Here is a 21,216-nt window from a genome sequence, read left to right as displayed (position 1 = left end):
ATTACAAAACTCTGAATTTGGTCAGAAGCATCTCACTCATAACATTTTTTCAGTGTTTTGATAGTATGACCCAGACCTATTGGTGGGATGACAATTTCTGCCATCACCTAAGCAACTGAAAGTTGCCATCACCACTGCCTGCTGTGTCCAGCTTTTCTTATTTTTACTGCTGTGTAACATAAGCCCAGTATCGAATACACTGTGCAACTGGTTTTAAAGGAAAAACAAGCCCAAAAATAAAAAATTTCTCAAGAATTACTAGATCACCCTACCCAACAATCCAAAGTATACATTTTCTGTTTGTTTTTTAGTAAACCATACAGTAAAAAATATCAAGGAAACAATTCAAAGGTGCTGTTTATGTTCATGTTACTCCCAACTCTACACTTACTGAAGATATAATCCCTTTATCTGATGATGAAAATACCATAGTAGCTGACAATTAAAAAAGAATTGAGATGTGAAGCTATTGATTTTTCATATCCTTAAGACTACTTCTCTCATATAGTCAGAACTAGAGCACTGTTTACCTGCCCATTCCCCCCAAAACCTTAGATGTATTTTTGGGTTTTTCAGGATGACTTTTCAGAACCGAATCTGCTTTTATATAAACATGCTTTACTGACATATATAATAGGTGTGCTCTCTGGACCTCCATAAAGTCTTTAGTAGAAATCATTAATTTTTTTTATATACACATATAAAACCATCTAAAAATACTGTGGCATTTTTGAACGGGCTCTTTTAAGTGAAGAGTCTCTTCCTGAAATCTCTTTCATATTCAGTTATTTACAATAATTGTCACCAAAATCCTTGTTCCATTGAAAGTCAGTGCCAAAATGTTTTAACAATTTCAGTGTGCCCAGGATTTCACTTCATCATTCTAAGAATTCAACTGATTTTCCTGAGCCAATTTAAGCCAAATATGTTGGAGTACATCTGAAATTTCAGAGATGTGAATCCTAGAGGTTTCATGAAAATCACCAACAGGGAAAAGACAAACTCAAATCAGGCCCCACCTCTGGGAGCATTTTGGCAGGTCCATCTGGCCAAAGAGCACACACATCCCTTGGAACCAGGTGCAGTGTGCGCTGTGTCCAGCACAGCCAGGAGTGTGGAACAAGCCGTACAGCAGCCTTTGTTGGCAGCCAACCCACTCCAGCGTTAACGGGCTTCCGCCTCTCCCAGCATGCACGAGCCCCCTACGCTTGCCACAGCAGCATGAATCACAGGTATGCAGTGTCCCTCAGTCCCCTCTGGCTCACATTACTGAGCATTGAAGCCACCTAATCCCAGTCCTATAGCCAAGACAAATTCCCATTTATGTCAAAGGAAGATGAGTGTGCATGAAGACAGTGACCTGTATCAACATAGCCTTTTATTATTTAAGGCCACTGTAAACTTGTGCTTAATATTACATGTATTTTCAAATTCTGGCAGTTTGGGAGAAAAAGTGAAGTTTGTCATTATTTATTGAAAAAGGGGCCTTAAATGAGAAAAATATGTATCAGTTGCTTATGCATCAGTAATTTGATCTGAAAATAGGCTTTTTCACAGGAACCCCAGCAGTACTGTGATGCTTTCCTTTCTGCAAGAGTAGGTAGAATACGTATACAATATTTAAAACCTAATTTACCTTATACTAATGTAAACTCATTATCTTCCTAACCACAGTTACAATTAGCACTTTACTTTTAATGCTGTTCAAGCCCTTATTCTGATAAAGACAAATAAGATGAAGGCATGAGGAAAGAAAGGTCTTTTACTAAAAATAGGTTTCCTTTCACAACCCTCTTCCTTTCTGCAATAGTGTAAGAATATGTCTGCTAATTCTATGAGAAAGAAAAACATCCAAAATATCAGACATATGAAGGCAAGAGACACAGTAATTTTTTTATTCGTTCACCTAACTACTTTTAAATGTCAGTCTGTGTTCAGGCAATAGCATAAATTGTTCTGTATAGTATGTTTCCTTCTGTTTTCTTAAACAAAAAATCTGACACCTGCCTGAAATTTCTTATAGTAGTCACTGAGTAGTATCAAATATTTTAACCAAAAAATAAACTGCTAGCAATCAAAAAAAAAAAAAAAAGGTATGGTTTAGTTTTATATATATATATATATATATATATATATACACACATAGAATATATATGCGTATATAAATGTATTGTTCTGAAAAATTCCTGATGTCTTCAAAAGCTACAATCCTTTATCCTGCAGTTCATTTTTCTCCCCTAATAAAAAGCCTCTTGCCTGACTGATTCTATCCATTGCCTTCTTCTGAACTGAAGCTAGTATCAGGTTTCTTCTGAACATTTTAAATATGTTAGGTTTTCCAGAAAATTCAACCAGTGTATTTGGGAGGGCAAAATAAACAAAAAATGCCTCTTTAAGTATGTAGCAGTGATTTCTGAAGTGCAATGAGGCCCAGGTTTTCTACTTCCATGTCCCCACAAAGCAAGTACGTTATCTCTCTGGGTTACCTGAACTGCTGCTTGGAGGTGAGAATCCTAATGTGACCCTTGAGGCCAGGTCTCCCAGACAGTGACATAAGGATTATCTCTATTACTTAGCTTTTATTGCCATCTCAATACATCCCAGGAGCTTAATAGCTGGAGATGTCTTTTGCCAGTGCAACAATCCTGAAGCAAGCACCGTATAAAAAACATTTATTTTAAAAGGCCTTTAAAAAAACTTACATATGATAGCATTCCTCATAATACTGTATGAACATGAAAACATGTCTTATTTGTATGATGTTTACATATACAACAACATGATTAACTGCAAACTTGTCTCTCATGTATAAGAGTGTGCACCTCCTACCATCATATCCTTTGGGGGATATATCCCTGGATTGCACCTTGGGAGCTATGGCTCTCTTGCCATAGGCATGGTTGTCAAAACTGTTATATTCAAACGAAGTCTTAGAGTATTTCTCTAGTTCCTTGGCCAAGTTGGAGCGGGGTGTGGTGGTGGGGACATTGTTTCTGTAGCCATACTGAGGGATCTCCAATTGCTTAACAAAGCACATGGGCCTAGAAATTAAAGATATGTACAGTTTGTTAGATGCAGTTCAGTTTACTATGTTTGTGCATAATTTATAGTTCAGATTAGAAAATCTTAGTTATTTCTTGTACTCAAGAGACAGCAATATATTATTGCATTTCCTTAGTTTGGTTATTTTCAGCAGACAAACAATATTTATTTCCTTGAACAAAGCCTAGACAAAATTAATTCTAATGCCACTAAATGTATCCTGCAGCTAAAAGTATTTTAAAGTTCTGTTTTAAAATACTTCAGGGTTTCCCTTTCCTAATTGCACCACAAAGAAAATGTTTTTTTCTTTTGGGATGCGAATTAAAGAGGGGCAAGCAGACTGACAGAAGAAGTTTGGACAAATTCTTTAAATATCAAAAAGAAAAAGTAGATTGGGAAGCTCCACCTAATTTATGGCGTTTCCTCCATATTTCTTCCAACAGAGTTTTATGCTGTTTTCCTCTTTGCTTTCAAAAGCAACTATTCCTGTTTCATCCTTCAATATATAAATCCATGTTCATCTTGAGAAGATGAGCCCTGTGGACTCCGAGCTGCTGCCTTGCAGGTTCTGCTAATCCTTAAATGCAAGGTTCTGGCAGGAGCTGCAATTCCTGACACACAGATGCACACCTCAAAGAAGGTCCTGTGCATGAATACAAAATAAGACTGTTTCAGTTAAATATCTCTTTCATTTGGGATGAGGGAGGACAGTCAGAAGAAGCCCTGATTGATGTTATCCATTCATTTGAGAAACTTGTGAAATCTCAGTGAAAGAATGCTGCAGTGAACTCCACTGTCACACCATCTTCTGCACGTGGACACAGAAGTCATCAGCTCAAAGCAGGCAAACGAAGGCCAGATCCTGTAAACCCTACCTATACAAGAAAGTGTTACATGACTGGGTCATAGGAAGCAACTGCTACACAACACTGCATGTCTACCTGCTGCGTGTAGCAGGAGGTGAGGATGATGAACAGCACACCTGAGGTGCTTCTGCTGCAATCAAGAAGCATATATCTTTTTTTTATTTTTCTTCTTTTTTTTTCTTTTTTTACTGCATTTATAACCAGAGGAAATGGAAGGAACAATCATAGGAACAGAAATTCAGTTGAGATCAGAAGTATCATTATGTTGACTAACAAAGTGAAATGTGCTCAAGAGTAAGAAACAGGTTTTAAATATTATATCATGTTTTTTTTTCTGGATGAATTTATTATCATAAAATTTATTCAGGATTTTTATGTAAAGATCACCCAAAAATCATATTAGTCACACTATTCCCTTTGATTTATGTATGCTTATTCCTTTAGACACTTCTTCCTCACAAAATACAGTGGGCTTATTTATACAATGAGCTGATATGAATAGAAGTTTGATCTTGTTTCAAGATAATCTATATTTAACCAAAAACCTGCAATTCAGACGTGCAAATCCAAAATTTCAGTGCAAATCCAAAATTTCAGTGGAATAGAAGTCCTATGAATTTGATTTCTTTTTAAGTAAGAACTTTCAAATGCAGGTGGGATGGAAGCTGGGATGAAGACAAATATTCAAGATTTACTCTTAAAACATCTCTGTCTGCCCATCAACTGCCTGCACGCAAATATAAATAGCTGCCAAGTTCATCTTAAATACTTCAATGACTTAAAGGTAAAAGGGAAGCAAGAGACAAGATGAAAGAATTATCTGAGTTGCCTATAAAACCTGAAACACACGGCAGCTCACAAGCAAAGTTAAGATTGCAGTACAATCCTAGGGAGTTTGCCAGCAAACTGGATGCTGCTTTTGTGCAGTTGCCTTCTATGGCAACTGACTTCAGTGGCTTCTCTGTAATGAGCAGTGGTAAAAGCCACTGCATTTTTGATCTGTCTTTTTCCATCAAGTGAGAAACTGTTTTATTCCCTCAAAGAGTGGAGTTTTTTTACTAATGGGATTTGAAGAACTCTTCTCTAAGAAACCTCTGTGGGATGTTGTATGCCAAGCTGTGCAAACTGAATTAGGGGCAGTTAAGATAAAGCCCATCAAAAACAAATCTGCAGAAGGAGAGCACAGTCAACAGAAATGATGAAAAATCTTCTGTAGATGTGAACCATAATTCTAAGTTCCCAGCTCCATGGAAATGCTGGTTTTTGAAAAGACCATCAAGATTAGATGAACTTTTAAGAGAATATTCAAAGAATGATGTTGATAATACAGTAGAAAACTTTAAGTAGCCCAATCAGTTCTTCAATCTAGAAGACAGCTAAAGACTGAAAACTATGGGGGATAAGTAGGAAATTCTGGGAAATGAAGTTGCAGCACTTCCTCCACGCTCTTTGAGGCAGCTGGGAGGGATGTACCTATCCCAGCCCACAGATATTGCAGTATCCATGGAGAAATTCTGCAGCTTTTGGGGCATCATCAGCATAAGGCTGTTACAATCATGCAGAAGTTTGATTGCTTTACATGCATCCTTCACACTTCAGCTCCTTAGAAATAATATTTTTTCCACCCACATATCTCAAAAGAGGAGACAACAGCACAAAGCTGGATGTAACTTCAGATAAATGCAGAATCCTATACGGATGAAGAAAAGGAGTATAATCATATAAACTTGGTTAAAGGTCCCTTCCATATGAAAATTTAGACAATTCTTCTCTTTTTCTTCTCTCTGTCCTTCCTGGCAGAGAATGGGGGGAACAGAGACAAAGAACTAAGCCTGATGTTATTTTGGAATCTAAGCTATACCTGGTACTTTTCCAAGAGCCCTGCCAAAAGTTTACCAGTTTGGTAATGCAGATAGGGCTTCTGGTTTAATTTAAACTGATATTTACTAGTAAAAGCCTGCTGAAAAAACCAAGACTTACCGGTAAATATTAGTTTATTCCCAAAAGATACCAACTTTTTTCACACTGTTCTTAGACTTTGCACTCCAGCAGTCATCTTTACACCAAACAATGCCTAAGACAAAAATGAGCTTTTCAGCTTTACATGTATTTGCCAAAATAATTACCAACCCTCCCCCATGAAAACTGAGTGGGAAAAATACACTGTGAGAATTGGATCCAGAAGCCCTAATTCTAACTCTTCTTTAAAGGAGATATTTATGTATATACAATGTATATAAATATAAATTCTCAGATTAGGTGAATGTGTGATGAATTCTGCATAAGAATAAGTATTATAGTGATTTCTAATACCTTAAAACCCGATCTGATGCCTGGTTTGATTTTGACACATCACAGTTCTGATGCTTCTCTTGAGCTTTAGCCAGTTTCTCTGCTGCAGCAATAGGACATCCAGAGAGGCTGCAATTACAGAAAGGAAATTTAATTGTCTTGTCCTGCATAGTTTCACATTATAGCACTGATCCAATTACTCCTTCTCCTCCTTAGCCAGCATCAGGAAGAATATGAAGGAAAAGGGTTTCCAAAAATGTTTTGATCATGTCTATTTTCTTTAGAATAGACTTCTTTTCTTCTGCTGTCAAAGTTGCATGGTAAATCTTACATCTGCTCTTCTTCTCTCACAGTACATGGATAGATTATTCATGGATGTCAGCCAGGGAACATACCAGTAGGAGAGGAGAATATAAACTGGAATCTACTGTGCAGCTCTGCTAGCAGACTTGTGACCTTTATGCATCTACAAATGTTGCCAATGAAATGGCTCCTGAAGACAATTAAATGACACCACCATATAGGCCAAATCTCGTGCTGCTTCACACCTCATTCAGCTCCATTAGCGCCAATCTTTTTGCTAGGCATATAAATGAGTGCAAAATTTTACTTTGGTTTTCTAAATCTACATGTGAACTGTTAGTGTTTGTTCATGAATTTCAGCCACTAAAGTATGCTTTCTAATAGTAGATGATGTAAAATGAAAAGAATTTCTGCACTGGAAATTCAATTAAATTTGCTAATGCTAAACTATTATTGAAGTGGCAATAATAAGCCTGATTCTTATGGAAGATTTAGAAATGAGAAAAATAAATATATTGATGCCAGCAGATGGTGCTCTTAGTGAAGCTGTAAAACCCTGTGACCTGACAATGGAGGGGTTCCTTTCCTTGTCATAGTCTATTGCATGCTTATGTGACTGCAGCTCTCTGCGCTCTCCACAGGAATAGAAATTAAAATGAAAGGCAAATCAGTGCATTCCCAGATGTTCCCTTCTTTACAGGAAATAAGTGGAAAAAAAAGAAAAAAAATTACGTAGAGAAAAATGCCCCAAAAACTGCAGAAAGAGGTGAGCACAGACTGCAGAGTGCTCCCCCCTGCCTGCCTTCACTGCCCTAGTTCTGCAGAGGGTGAGGGAGCTCTGTGCAGCTCTGGAGCCATGCCAGGGGGCAGCTGCACTCCACTGACATGCTCTTCCTCAGACATCTCAAATATTCTAGTGGATATTCAGCCAGGAGTGAATGCTGCTTCAAGCAGCAGTAATTCCCATAAAGCCTTCTCAGAGGTTTCTGCTGCATGTACTGGCAGCGTCACTGCAGAGAAGGGGTACCAGAGCTTGTTGCAGGCAGGCTGGTACCCACAAGAGTCTTCTGGGGGAAATGCAGCTGATATGAGGGGCTTGGTAAGGCTGAATGCCCAGTACCTGTACTCCCTTAAGCCTTCATGCTACAATTAACAGTAAAAGGAATTCAATAACAGGAACACTGCACAATTCCTTTTACCCTCTTATCCCCTTAAATTTTCTGGATTTTTAAAATTGTAAAGGAATAGGCAAGACTTTATTATTGTTCTGAGGGAAAATTAGGACATGCAGGACACTAATGTTTTCAAAATTTGTTTGACAGAATTAAGTTTGCAATAGCATCCCTTCCCTAAGAATCTATCTATGGAAAAGTTGCTTTTCTCCTTGATATTTTTTTTTTTTTTCCTAGAATACTTCTATTATTTCTGCCTTCTCATTCTCAAGTGTAATGAGACGTGTTCTTAATGTTTCTTAAACAGCCAAGATTCTCATTCAGTTTTAGCTGAATAAGTACTTAGGGTTTAAGACTGTGGTCAGTAAGAAAGCTAACAGCTGTGTATTTAAAATGATGTTTCTCATGTATTAAAAAACCCCAATAATTTAGGCTTATAGTAGGTTTTTTTCATGCACTAGGAAAAAAAACTCTGAGGAGAGTGAAGTGTGAGAACAAGAACGCTATCCTAGTCCTGATGTTGAAAAAATCTTTCTCCCTGCACCACACCCATGAGGAGTCATACCACTTGGTTTGTACAACTGGTGTTCAGCAAATATCAAAACAAAAAGAAAAAAAAGTCCACTCAAAAAGCTAAGGGTGCTTAAAATGTCTTCTGTGGATCAATTCATCCATACTACAGCAAATGCACACTCGTTCTCCTCAGAAAATACATGAATAAATGTTACTCCTTAAAATGGATAAAGCACACGAAGCACCATCTGTCAATCCTCAGAACAGAACAACAACACACACTCACTCCCCCCCACCAATGGACTGCTAGAAGGGCTGCAGTTCGGAGGCACTGTTCCCTCTAGATTGGTGTCCAGCGACGGCATCCTTACCTTCGGTGGGAATTCCTGTTGCTATTTACGTGGCCCCGGCCTGTGCAGCCTGGTGTAGGACACTTAAGAACATTTTCATGCATGGCAAGAACTTGACAAGGAGAGTAAGAGAAAACAGCAGAGTATGAAAACAAGAAAAAAAAATCAAATCCCAGTATATATGAAACCATTTTAAAACAAAGCAGGATTCATTAACAACCAGCATTCCTCAAAATACACGTGACACACATAGCCAATAAAGCCTGATGAGGAAACTAAGTATTGTGACCCTATGCTCATTAACACAGGGCAACAGTGAAAGTTATGGAGGTTACAGAACCTATAAACAAATGCATCTCTGGTGCAACAGTGAAGCAGAAGACGCCCAACATCTTCTTCACACAAAACCACTGAGCAAAGATCAGCTCAACGGTAAAGGGTGAGCTAGCAACCATACAAAAACAAAATTACAGACTGGAAAATCTCTTTCAGGAAATGTATGTATTCTTAATGCATAGCTTTATAAACACAGTATCAAACTCATGAGCTGAAAATCTGCTCTCAAGTTATACTGGTAGAACATTGAATTATTTGAAACACACCTCACCCTGAACAGAATTTAACCCTAACTGTAAGGCAGCCCGATTGAACTAAGGGCCAGTTCTGCTTGCTTCTACATAGATATATCATTCATATCTACATAGTGAGCAGAATGGATCCTCTATTTTTCACTTGTGTTCTCTACAAATGTGATTTTTTTTTTCAAAATGCTACGAACCAAAATTAAGTACTTAAAAATTGAGCGATGGCAGAAAAAAATGTAAAAAAGAAATAAGTGGTTCAAGCTTAAGCAAGTAAACTGATTTACATCCGCATCCACTGCAAGCTGGATGGAAAACTTACTCCAAGGCCGCTCAGAGCAGTACCCCTCTAAATCATAAAGCTCATGCTATGAAGGGCCAAATTATCAAGAAGTTTTTGGGAACACTGAAGAGTTTTTTATGACATGAGGCATATCTGAATCCATGTCTCGGAGCTGGATAGCAGTACATCACTCAATGGGAAAAAGGCTATCCAGCCATTGTAAAGTTCTCATTTTCTCACACAAGAAGTGGTCTGGAAGCCTGTATTTAGTTCTCACTCAAAAAAAAAAATCTAATAAAATCAGTAGATACATTGACTGAGTTAAGAACTGAATAAAAGCTGTTCAGAGACTTGAGAATTAAACAATGTATACTCATTAAAAGATAACCATCATCATCATCACCCCATCATCAGTGTGATAAAATGTGTATAGATGCAAAAGCTTCACTCTGAAATTCCTAATATTTAAAGCTGTTCTTGAAACATGCTTCACAAGGCCAACATCACAGGAAAAAAAAAAGATGAGCTCACCTTTGTCATTTTAGTAGGTACAAGAGCATGCAAACAGTTTAAAGCTATATTCTTCTTTGATTTGCAAAGTCTTCTAAAGAGCTTTTTATTTACCATTTGAAAAAATGATAGAACTTTGAGCAACTGAATAAATATTTGTGTTTCAGAAAATTACAGGGTATTGGAAAGCAGAGAAATTACTTTATTTTTTCTACTGTATTCAGAGACCAAACAAACTACAGCAAAGTTTCCTAAAGCACTTCCTTATTAATTTACTTCTGGAAGAAGCCACGGTACCAGGAAAGAGGAGACTTGTTATGTCTGCCACTCTTGCCATGCTAATCTACTTCTGTTTTCCTGTCCATCAGAATCTACTTTCCTTTGGAAACTGGGGACCATTTTAGTTCTGACTGTATTTATAACACTTCCTTAAGGCTGTTGCAAATTCATTGAGGTTAAGTCTAGAAGTGCTAATGGACAGTGAGGGTTTTAGGTCCATATGGAATGGAATCCATAACTCCATTTTAAAACCGATGTTAAAGAGAATTGGATCTTAGCTAGACACTTCCTGATGAAAACCAGAACACAGTAATTAGCTTCAACGGAACTCTGCTGATTTCACCACCCAAGAAGGTGACTTCCAGAAATGAAGCCCTCTACCTTTAGGTCCATGAGCTCATATGGGTGAACTTCCTACGCAGAGAATTTGCTGACATGGCAGGAAGTTCCTCCCATGTGACTGAGAGAGGGGTTGTTTGCTCAAAATCCTGAGTTCTGTAGCTAAGTAAACAGCCAAATTATTATTTTTTATAATATGCACTAGTTGAATATAAATTATGTTTCAGACACAACAATAACAACGGAAAGGGATTGTAAGTTTTTCAGGAATAATTATTCCTGTACAAGACAATAAGGACAGTTGATGTGACATTAGCACGCAGAAGCAAAAGCAGTGCACATCTTCTGGAAACCTTTTTCTCTATTGACTAAATATGTCTAATAAAAAATAACCTAGCATTCTTAAAATCAAAGAATACAGCTTTAAAAGTTGTTCCTTTAGTGTAAAGTTAGTAAAGAATGGAAATGATGGAATAAAGGAAAAAGTATAACACAGAACAGTTGACTAACTTGAGACAAACCATACTGAAAAATGAAATTAATTTTTTTAAATAAAAGGTTTAAAAAGCATGCTAGAAAAGTTTTTTGTAGTTTTATCCCCAGTTTCCATGAAAGAATGTGAACTTACTTTCTGGAGGGACCCTATCTTTGTGTGGGCATCCTGACAAACTGCGGTGATGGGGGTAAAGCCCCGTTACATGGCCAGTTCCATCACACCCAGGGGTAGGACATTTGCTCTCTTTCTTTTCTGTTCTTGAGGGATCTATAATTTACAACAAATGTGTCAAATGAATGAGTCTTTTCACATTTCTGTAAGAAGGTTCATTTAATCATGTCATTTACTCTTTGGTAAATGTTATTACGAAAACTGGAAAAAAAAGCCTTCTACTTCTTATCACAGTTCTGTCACTTTTATCCTGTTATCTTCTCAGACTGCAGGCTCCCATGATCACAGCAATATCCATTCACAGTGACTGGAAAATGACCTTTTTATAGCAAGCCGTACCATTGTCAATCAAGGTTCTGCTGGCAAGCATTAGCTCAAGGGTGAAAGGTCATTTGGAAACTGTTTAGTTGGAGTTTCCCTTCTTTACATTCTTATTTGCCTCATGTGTAAAGGTCTGCAAATGTACTGTCATAGCAGTTCAATGTCCTGAGAGTTGCAAACCCAGCTCTTCAGCATAATGATTCCACAAAAATCCCTTTTCCAAGGCACAATGAGGAAATGACTCTTGTTTTCTGTTAATTCCTTACAAAGTGGTAAAATTACATAAATATTCCTTGATCCTCAATATATTATGGTGGAGTAAACATTGTAATCAGAATTCCTGAAAGTATCACTTGCGCTGTAAATCTGGGCCATTACCAACATGCATATGTAACATTTGGATATTCATATGCTTGAAAGGTTAATGACCTTTTAGAATGTCGTTGGATCTTCTGCCTACAAATCAAAGAAAAGTCTAACCAGACATGTTTTCCACAAAATAAAGTTTTCTGCCAGTGATGTAATGGAATACTGGTGACTTTAATCCTGATTTAGAAATTTCTCATATAACTTCATCTGCTTATTTCTTTTAACAGAACATCTGTAGAACATCTATTCTTCCAGACAAGCACATGATACAAATGACATCTTATCATCTTGACCATAGTCACCAGGTTTCAGACATTATTGCTGATTTTCATATCAGCATTAAAGGGATAAAATTAAGGATATTCAAACTGCTACAGTTTTGGCTCAAAATCACCAAAATCTTTTTTAGTTCATCATTCCTTTCAATACCCAATCTGAACTATCCTCATTTAATAATTTTATGTTGCTCTTTTAATTTCTCTGCTTTAGCATTTATGCTTTCATCTCCGTAAAATAAGATTTTGCTACTTGCTTTCCAGTAAGCCTTTTTTACATTAAATTCCATCACAGCTTCAACAAACAGAACCCTCAGTACAACAGGGGGAAATTTCAGTACTTGTGGAACTTCACAGACAACCCATTCTTTTCATCATGAATCAATACAATCCAGAGTTCACATTATGTTTTGGACTTATCCTTTTCTGATTTCCTTCTGGTAGGTTTCATGTATGCTTTTACTTTTCAAGTTCTTCCAAAACAGCTTCATTTTACAGAAAACCTTTAGCTCCTTGTAATGACTCTCCATGTCTTAAACCCATTCTTAAAATATAATATCATACTTAAACCTTGTATTTTGCAAATAGAACCCCGAATTATGATAGTTTTATTTTACTTAACTTGCATGTGGACTGTAGAACACAGTTCTTTGTTCCATGCTCTTTAACAACAAATAAACATATAAATCTATCTCCAATGTGCTATACAGTTATCACAACACTCCTGGAAAGACCATAATCTCATACATCAGGAAATTGAAGAAAGAGATCAAGAAGTTAAACCCAAGGCCACAGAAGGAGCAAATGTCAGAGGAGGGATTTGAATTCCTGCCAGATAGGCCTGTGCTGAGACCACTAGAACAGCAAGCCCACAGCTACATACATACACAACTCTAAGCAACTCATCAAGTCAAGTACTTTGGGATGTGTAAAAGTATCAGATAAGTGAATAGATAATGTAAATGAAATATAAATTATGTAAATATAACAATATTCAAGGACTGCAAAAAAATGTAGATGATTAATAGACCATAATGGCTTTTTAGAGACTTTAAACTAGAGGAACTTTAGCTACTCAACATAGTTGGAACTCCACCAAAGTCAGTGAAGGTATTGTAATTTAGAGCAGCTGAGGATCTAGACACTTCCATCCTACAGCATCAAGCAAATCCTGCTCTGTATTCAAGTCTACATCATGAAGTTATAGCACATATCAGAGCTTTAAGAGCCTTTATGGTCTAATGAGTCAGAAAAGATGCTGTATACTACTCTTAATGATTTCAAAACTTGCATAAAATTGCACTTGCACAATTTCCCATTGCTTTTAATGGAAGACACTTGAGCAAACTTTTCACAACTTTATATGAAACACTGGATACTGTTCTGTAAATCCTCTTCTGCTATTTGGGAGAGATATTGCAATTTTACTGAACCCTGCAACCTTTTCTCGCTCCTTGCCACAATGGAAGTATTTCCTGACTGAAGGGTGTCAAAGGACTTAAAAAGGTTTCAAAATGCATAAATTTCAGAAGAAAACCTGTTTAGAAAGCTTAAAATGGCAGGGGGGAAATGGTTAGAGGTCCCTTAATGGTTCAGTGATCTTTGAAGCCAAGAGGCAGTTCTCACTGCAAACCTGTGTTCCAAAGAAAGTTTCCACCTAACTATATCATATAATTCCGAAGGTATCTCTTCCAGCTGTATTTGGAAGATAACATGTGACTGGAGAACAAATTATATACAACTGTCTTACTTCAAGCTTCTTCTCTCAACAGCTACCAGAATATTTCCCACAGATTTGTTGTTTGGGTTTGGTTTGGGTTTTTTTGGTTGAGGTTTTTTTGGTTTGGTTTTGTTTTGGTGTGTTTTTTTTTTTTTTTTGTTTTGTTTTGTTTTGGTTTTTTTGGTTGGGATTTTTTTGGTGTTTTTTTTGGTGGTTTTTGCTTTGTTTTGTTTCGTTTTAAATAAGGGAATATTTTTTTCTTTTTTATATAAAAAAGGTCAAGAATGATACACTCCACAAAATTTTGTTGTCCAAACTCCCACAGTATTTAGTACCTGGTGAGCCTTGGACCTATTACCAATTCAGCCTGCAGGTCCCAAGAAATAGGATGGTTCAAAGAAACTATAGAATTTACTAAAATAGGACATCCATACATTTCTCACTGTCAGAAAAAATATAGGCTTTTTGGAGATAGCAGGCCTATATGCAAAAAGGTTTTCCCAGCTATACAGAGACTAGAAAGACTGGACAATACCAGAATTTAAAAACTGCTCAAAAATTAATTTTTGTTTGGCATGTTTTCTGTGTTTTTAGAGACATATACTCACAGGGAAATGCATCCATAATAGGTCAAATGCGAACAACATTTAGCACAACATCCACATGGCTATGCAATAATGCACTAACTGAATAAAGTTGTCTTCCCCAAATGCCCGAAGTTACTACAGCATACACTGGACTATGTATTTGTGGTTAGAACAAACAAAACTTCACTAAAATACATTTCAGCAGTGTTTGACATCAGTAATTCACATGCTTTTCTAAAAGACTGATCATTACTTTTGTTTAAGACTTGTGAAAAATGACCAAAACTTTCTTGGATCAAGATGTTATCTGCCTACATGAATGTCATAGGCAGATTACTTTTTCAAAACAGGGATTTATAAAAAAGGAGAAAAAGGCCCACCATCTCAATTGTAAAAAGCAAACCAAATATTTTTTACAACAAATATAAGATAAACTTAGTCCCTGTTTAGCATCTCCCAAGAAATACCACATCCTCAACTTCCACTAAAGTCAATGGGAATCAGGGGTGTTCAGTGAATCTCAGGAGGTATTGAACACTTAATACAACATGGCCCTACATGTACAGATGCAAACACGTTAAAGAGGGGTGTCATAATATAAACACACCATCACCATGATTATCCTGCAAATTAAACAGCATTCTAAAGGTAACCTTTAGTCTGTTGGGATTTTTTTTTTGTTTGGTTTGGTTATTATTGGGTTATTTTTTTCTTGTTTCTCTTGTATTGAATTATGGTCAAGGCAGCACCTTAACTGTTTCCACAATGGAATGAAACCAGTGAAGTGGAATGCACATAAGAAAGAAATTGCTATTGATCTCAGCCCAGGCCACACCATGCCTTGCATAGCAAATGGTTTCCATTACCTTACTATCTTAAGATAATTAATGTGCAGTCACTGCCCTTATCTTATGTTATCGGTCATTTTGATACTGTTCAATTTCTATCAGGCAATTCTACATTTTAGACAGGAGAGGCTTCATCAATAACTGTCATTTGACGATAATTTTGTAAGTCACGATGCCACCTACCCAATCCAATCTGTAATATATGCACTTCATAGCTGATTGACTATCTGCTACATAAACCCCCCCTCTTCAATATAGTTTGCAACACAATTCTCTTTTTTAATTATTACTATAAAACATATTAAAACCTTGAGAAAAATCTTTGCCTCTTTCAACATGATCTCTTGTATTTTTTCCCTGAGAAGTTGCTTTTTTAATTTAGCCAATGATATACTGTACATATTTCTAAGACTGTAGAATGAGTTCTTTCATTTTATAATCATAGCATGATGCGATTTTACAATCATGTCATACTACAATTTTAATAAAGTTCCCATTATGTGGAATAATAACTTCATTTCAGAAATCTATGCAAAAACTTAACATGTTAGCTCACACTTTCTCATGACATAACATACGGTATATAGAAATATTACCTTTACCATAATATGGCTTTTTGACATGGCCGTCACTTGGTTTAGGCTTCCTGTCATCTCCAGAAAGGTGTCTTGGAGACTGTTCCTCAAATGATCTCATATTATCCCTCCTTCCAGCTTCCACTGCCATTTTTTCTCTCATGGCTTTTGCTCTCTCTGTTTCCAAAGCAATTGCTTTCTCAAGCAGGGTTAAGTTACCTTTTGTCATATCAAACACTTCTTCAGACCTATCTGAAGTAACAGAGGTGGTATCATCGTCTCTTTCATGACAACCATCCTCCTTGGCACAGCTAGAAAAAGTCCTAGATCTGGGGCTCAACTGTTCTTCAAGCCTCATTAGGTTCATCATATCAGAGTAATTCCGGTCTGGTGTTCTTCCTTGGAAGTCATCTTCTTGCCTGACATGCTGACGAGTGTTCATGTTTTGCTGTTGATTTCTTTCCTGTGGGTTTGTCTCACTGAGTTTCCTAGCCAGATCAAAACACTGGTTCCTCAAGCACTCCAAACTGCTGAGACATACCTCTTCATCACTCTCCTCCACTATTTTTTCTGTAAGTCCATTGTTCACAGGCTTCCCTAGCATTACAAAGTTCATATTCCTATTGTCTTGCTGTGAAGTATTGTCTGCATAATTTCTGTCATTAATATTTTCTGAAAGCACTACACCATGTCCTTGTGCTAATAATTTAAGGGAGTCCACTGTTTCCCTAACAACATCACTGTCTAAATCTAAACTCAGCTCACTTTTTCGACCGATATTTTCATTTTTGTCACTATCATCTTCCAGACTATTAGATGTATTGCTGTTCATTTCTGATTCTGTCCTGGCTCTGTATGCTGCATCCTCTGCAATTTTGCCAAGATTTAACAATGACTTGGCCACCAGTTCATCGTAATTATCATACTCATCATTATTGTTATCGTCTTTTTCTGTGTCTTGCATTATTCGAGTATTGTGACAATTCATTTGATGGTCTTCTGCATAAAAAACAGAAACAAAGAAAGAAACAAAGAAAGAAAGAAAAAGGAAAAGAAAAGAAAAAAGTGGCTACAATTGGAACTGTTGTTGCAATCGCACGGACAGAAAACAAACTGCATGTCAAATATTGTTAATCATACAGCAATTTTAGAACACTATGGCTGACCCGTTTGAACTGAATTCTCTATAGTCCATAGGGCTATTTTTGTTTATTTGTGATTCACATGAATTTATTTCACAGAATTGATAAGAAAAAGGCAATCAAAATGCTAATTACTACTACTGCTGAATATTATGGCATAAATACTTATGTTTTCCTTTCACTTCTATATTCACAGTTTTATGGGATTTATTACAATCACATTATTCAGATGACATAATTGCCTATGTTTCCAACTTTTCTCACTCCTGTATTTCCTGTAAAAATGGTAGATGGCAAAGGAGTGAGTACTACTGGATTTATTCTCTTACTGATGAATGCCATTCACCAAAAGAGAAAGAGTATCCTCCAAGAAGGAAAAGTCCTATTTTTAACACTATACACACACAATTAACACTAATTGACCAATAGCAATACAAAAAGATAAAAATGGCATTTTGCTTAGTGGATCCATAAGTAAAATCAAAATCTCTCAGTTCAACTGTGGAGAAGTTAAGAATTTTAAAAGAGTTGTTACATGAAAGAAGGATAGAAGGAATTATATGCACAATATAATTTTAAGTAAATATGCTAGCCCAAATTTTACAGTCATACATGTATGATAGGGCTGTTATTTATTGTTTTGTGTACTGTAACAGAATGGTTCAGAGTTACCACATTTTACTCAGTTTGTTCTAGTAACTGTTGAACAACACAGGGAGGGATTGATAAGATGGAGCCAATGAGAGGCACTGAGGAGGAGATTCACCTCACCTAATATTAGACATGAGCAAGGCAGACACCTACACCTACATCTACATCCACGGTTCCGTCCTCAGTCAGTAAGAGAAGCAGACACTTTATGGACACAGCCCACCTGATCTGGTTAAGATACCTTCTTGAGAATAAAACTGATAACCACTAGAAGTGCCTGTTTCTCTTCATTGACAACAAAGGGACTCAGACTTGATGCCCACCTTAAAGATACCCATACTCAATCAGATGAATATTATTCAGAGAGCATCTTCTGGTATCTCATGTTCACTCAGTTATGTCATTATTAGACCCAGTCTATAAACATACATTCATAATTATGAGGTAATGAACACTGATGAACATTTTGATAACTGGCTACCCAAGCTGTATTTCAATGTTTTCCAGCACTGGACAAGAAAGTTCCTAGATCTGTCATTACAGTGACATGCTAGTCCAGTTTTTCAGCTGCTGCAAACTGAAAGAAACCAGTAGAGCTAGGATAATTAACACCTGCTCAAGAGCTAATCCATCAACTTCTGATAGCATCTTTTCATCTTAGATGTATTTTCAATGCTAGTACACCTAAATATATAGCAATTTCTGAAGTGTGGCTCATATTTTAGGTTAAAAAAATCAAAGTGGGAAATTTCAGGGAGTAGGTGGCCTGTGCACTAACATTTTGGTAATAGGAAATAGTGTTTTTCCTTTTTTGTCAATAGTCAGGATAATAAATCAAGAGTTGTAAATACAAAGCTAAACAGCACAATAATTAATATTTCAGCCACAAGATAGTATTTCTTCTACACAGTGGTTAGGGATCCTGGGATGATAGTAGGCTGTAGTTAAGCAGCAGAACTGGTTGATGACTAGGCTATGTCTAGAAAAAAAATACTCTAACAGTAAAATATTATATCTCACATATTATCTGCTTAGAGGAAGATAATTAATAAGGAAGATTCTATGGTATTTCTACATCACAAGATATTCCAAGCCAGTAGTGGGTTATCTGTTTATCATAAAAGGTGTTTTATTTTAGTTGCTTTTTTTTCAAGATCGTCATCATTCCCATTTATGATTCAGTGCCACAAAAATTAAGGGTATCAAAGTATCAGATTTTCAGTGTACAAGTAAGCATTGCCACTTGAACTTCCTATTTGAAAAATGTCCATCTTGAATAACTGAATAGAAGAAAGCAATGAAAGATTAATGGACAGCACAGATAGTCTGTGCTATTTGAAAAGCAAATACACTAATAATTTTCTAAAGTAAAATATACAACCAAATCCCACATTAATTTAAACATTAAGGATAAAACTTAGTGCCAAGGAGATTGTTCCACAGAAACTCAGGCTCTTGTGAAGCGCTTCTTGTAACTACAGTGATGGGTAATCACATGCAGCAAAGGAACATCAAAGTAATTAAAGAAGCAACAAGCTATAGCTCCAAAAGTGCCAGTGCCTTCAAGTTTAGGATGAGGTATCAACAAACACTGGTAAAATCAGTCCAAATCTAGATGTAATATGATATTGAAATACAAAGTAGAAAAAAAAAAAAAAAAGAAATTTCTCAAGTCATCTTGAGAACTGCTCAGGTACACAGGTACTATTAGAGGCCAACTTTTGAAATGTGAAAACATTCAGGGATTATTTCTTAAAAGGGGGGAATGTGTTTGTAAATTACCACCAAGGAGAGGAATATGTTATACCTTGCCTCCACAAGTGAAAATTCAAAATATGAATCATGTACCATATGACAGAATACATCTAAATTTCTTTTGAGTAGGTAAGGTGGGTGAAAGTTATAACTACAGTATTTTTTATTCTGTTTGTTTGGCTATATCCTTTTCTGGTCTCCCATCCATTCAGTCATAAAATGAAGAAGGAAAAGGTAGTGGAAGAGAAGAAAGTGTAAAGCACTAATCCCAGATGACAGAGGTGGGAAAGCAAAATATTTGAATAAGTTTCATTTCTCGTATTTTAATTTTTGGCGTTTTTTTGCATCTCCTTTCTTTAACAACTATTTTACTCATGTCTCTTATCTCCATGCAGCAGTTAATTTTAATAAGGAAGGTATTTATGTATGCCATGTCATGCTCTCAATAACAGCTGGATTCTAAGCTTGCTCTGGTGAGGTACCTGTATAATCTGTTTATCAAAATGAAATTTTAAATACTGAATCAGTTTGTGTATTAGTTAAGGGTCTTCTATGTTACACTAGCAGCTCTATGTGAACTATATGCTTTTTCTTTGATTCGGGTCTGTAAAGTATAATCTTGCTTTCATTTCACATTTCTGTGATTCTTTAGATTTGATCTGTAACTCAGTAACTACCTTTACAGTGTGCTGTTTAATGGCTGTCTGTTAAATGACTGCAAAACCTGGAGAAGTAAAAGATTTACTCTACCCCTTGCATAAGTTTTGGAATCCGTGATGCAAACTGAAGGATTTAATTTTGTGAAGAAACTGAGTTTGTCTCACAAGGACATAAGCTAGCCAGTTTAGGTGAAGAATGCATGAAGTTATAATATACCCTTTTTATGTTAACTTTAGGGTTGCATGGACAAAGAATACACAATGCAGTTAATAAGAATATCAGATTATTCTAGCCCTCTTCCACAAAATATCATGACAATTTAGACATTCTAGATTGTATAATTTGTTCTTTTTAACTCCCAGCAGATATAACAAATGGCAGGAAGAAATTATAGTGGAGTAGTGTAGAACAGCTATTAAGAGCTGGAAGCCTTTAGCCATTTCAACAGAAGTGCACTTGTATTGCACTAAAAAAAAAAGGGGAATAATTTGATTTCTTATTGCACCTTTCATCCAAGGATCTCAAAGCACTTTACAAACATTATTTTAAAAAGCCTCACAACACCCCTGTGAGGTAGGTACTTTAACCCCATTTTACAGATGGGAAATTGAGACACAGAGAACTTCAGTGACTCTTTCTATGTCATACCAGGAGTCACGGGAGAATAAGAATTATAGCCTCTATATCCTTGACTGTTTCCTCCTTTTGTTCCCATCACATCCATTTTTAAACAGCATTTTTTTTCAGAAGAAATGGCTTGCTGATTTCTGTGTAGGGAGTCATGCAAAACAGCACCTTCCTTTTGAAAAGGAAAATACACAGCATTTAGACTGAGAGATTCTGCAGAGAGAGGCAATGATACTTCAGAAATAGCAGCTACATTCCTACCAAAGGACAAAGACATCAGAAACAAGACTTTCTGGATCTGTGGTCCGTGTATCAAACTACTCACTTTTCTTCCAACCATAGGCAAACATGATGGCTAAGAAGCTAAACCTACATGTGGTCACACAGGCTTCCTGCCCTGATGGATGGTTTCATTATCCAGGCAGCATTTCCTGATTTAAAACACTTCATTGCTCTTGCCACTGCTACTTGTCAATTCCTAAGTGCTCA

The 21,216-nt window shown here is 36.5% G+C and overlaps 1 protein-coding gene across 20 annotated transcripts in view; it reads right to left on the bottom strand.

Moving 5' to 3' along the window:
• MYT1L (myelin transcription factor 1 like) overlaps window positions 1-21,216 on the bottom strand; it is a 307,215-nt gene that overhangs the window by 65,697 nt on the left and 220,302 nt on the right. For 10 of the 20 annotated variants that reach the window (XM_038132858.1, XM_038132859.1, XM_038132860.1 and 7 more), the window contains 5 exons: window positions 15,914-16,891; window positions 11,159-11,293; window positions 8,560-8,650; window positions 6,222-6,329; window positions 2,830-3,041 (listed from right to left, as the gene is read on the bottom strand). In XM_038132858.1, coding sequence (XP_037988786.1) covers window positions 2,830-3,041; window positions 6,222-6,329; window positions 8,560-8,650; window positions 11,159-11,293; window positions 15,914-16,891 — 1,524 coding nt within the window. The remainder of the gene's footprint in view (window positions 1-2,829; window positions 3,042-6,221; window positions 6,330-8,559; window positions 8,651-11,158; window positions 11,294-15,913; window positions 16,892-21,216) is intronic. The other 10 variants (XM_038132877.1, XM_038132874.1, XM_038132864.1 and 7 more) reach the window with 4 other exon arrangements.

The sequence above is a fragment of the Motacilla alba genome, chromosome 3, assembly GCF_015832195.1.
Source record: "Motacilla alba alba isolate MOTALB_02 chromosome 3, Motacilla_alba_V1.0_pri, whole genome shotgun sequence".
Taxonomy (NCBI): Eukaryota; Metazoa; Chordata; class Aves; order Passeriformes; family Motacillidae; genus Motacilla; species Motacilla alba.
This window is presented reverse-complemented; position numbering and strand designations above follow the sequence as displayed.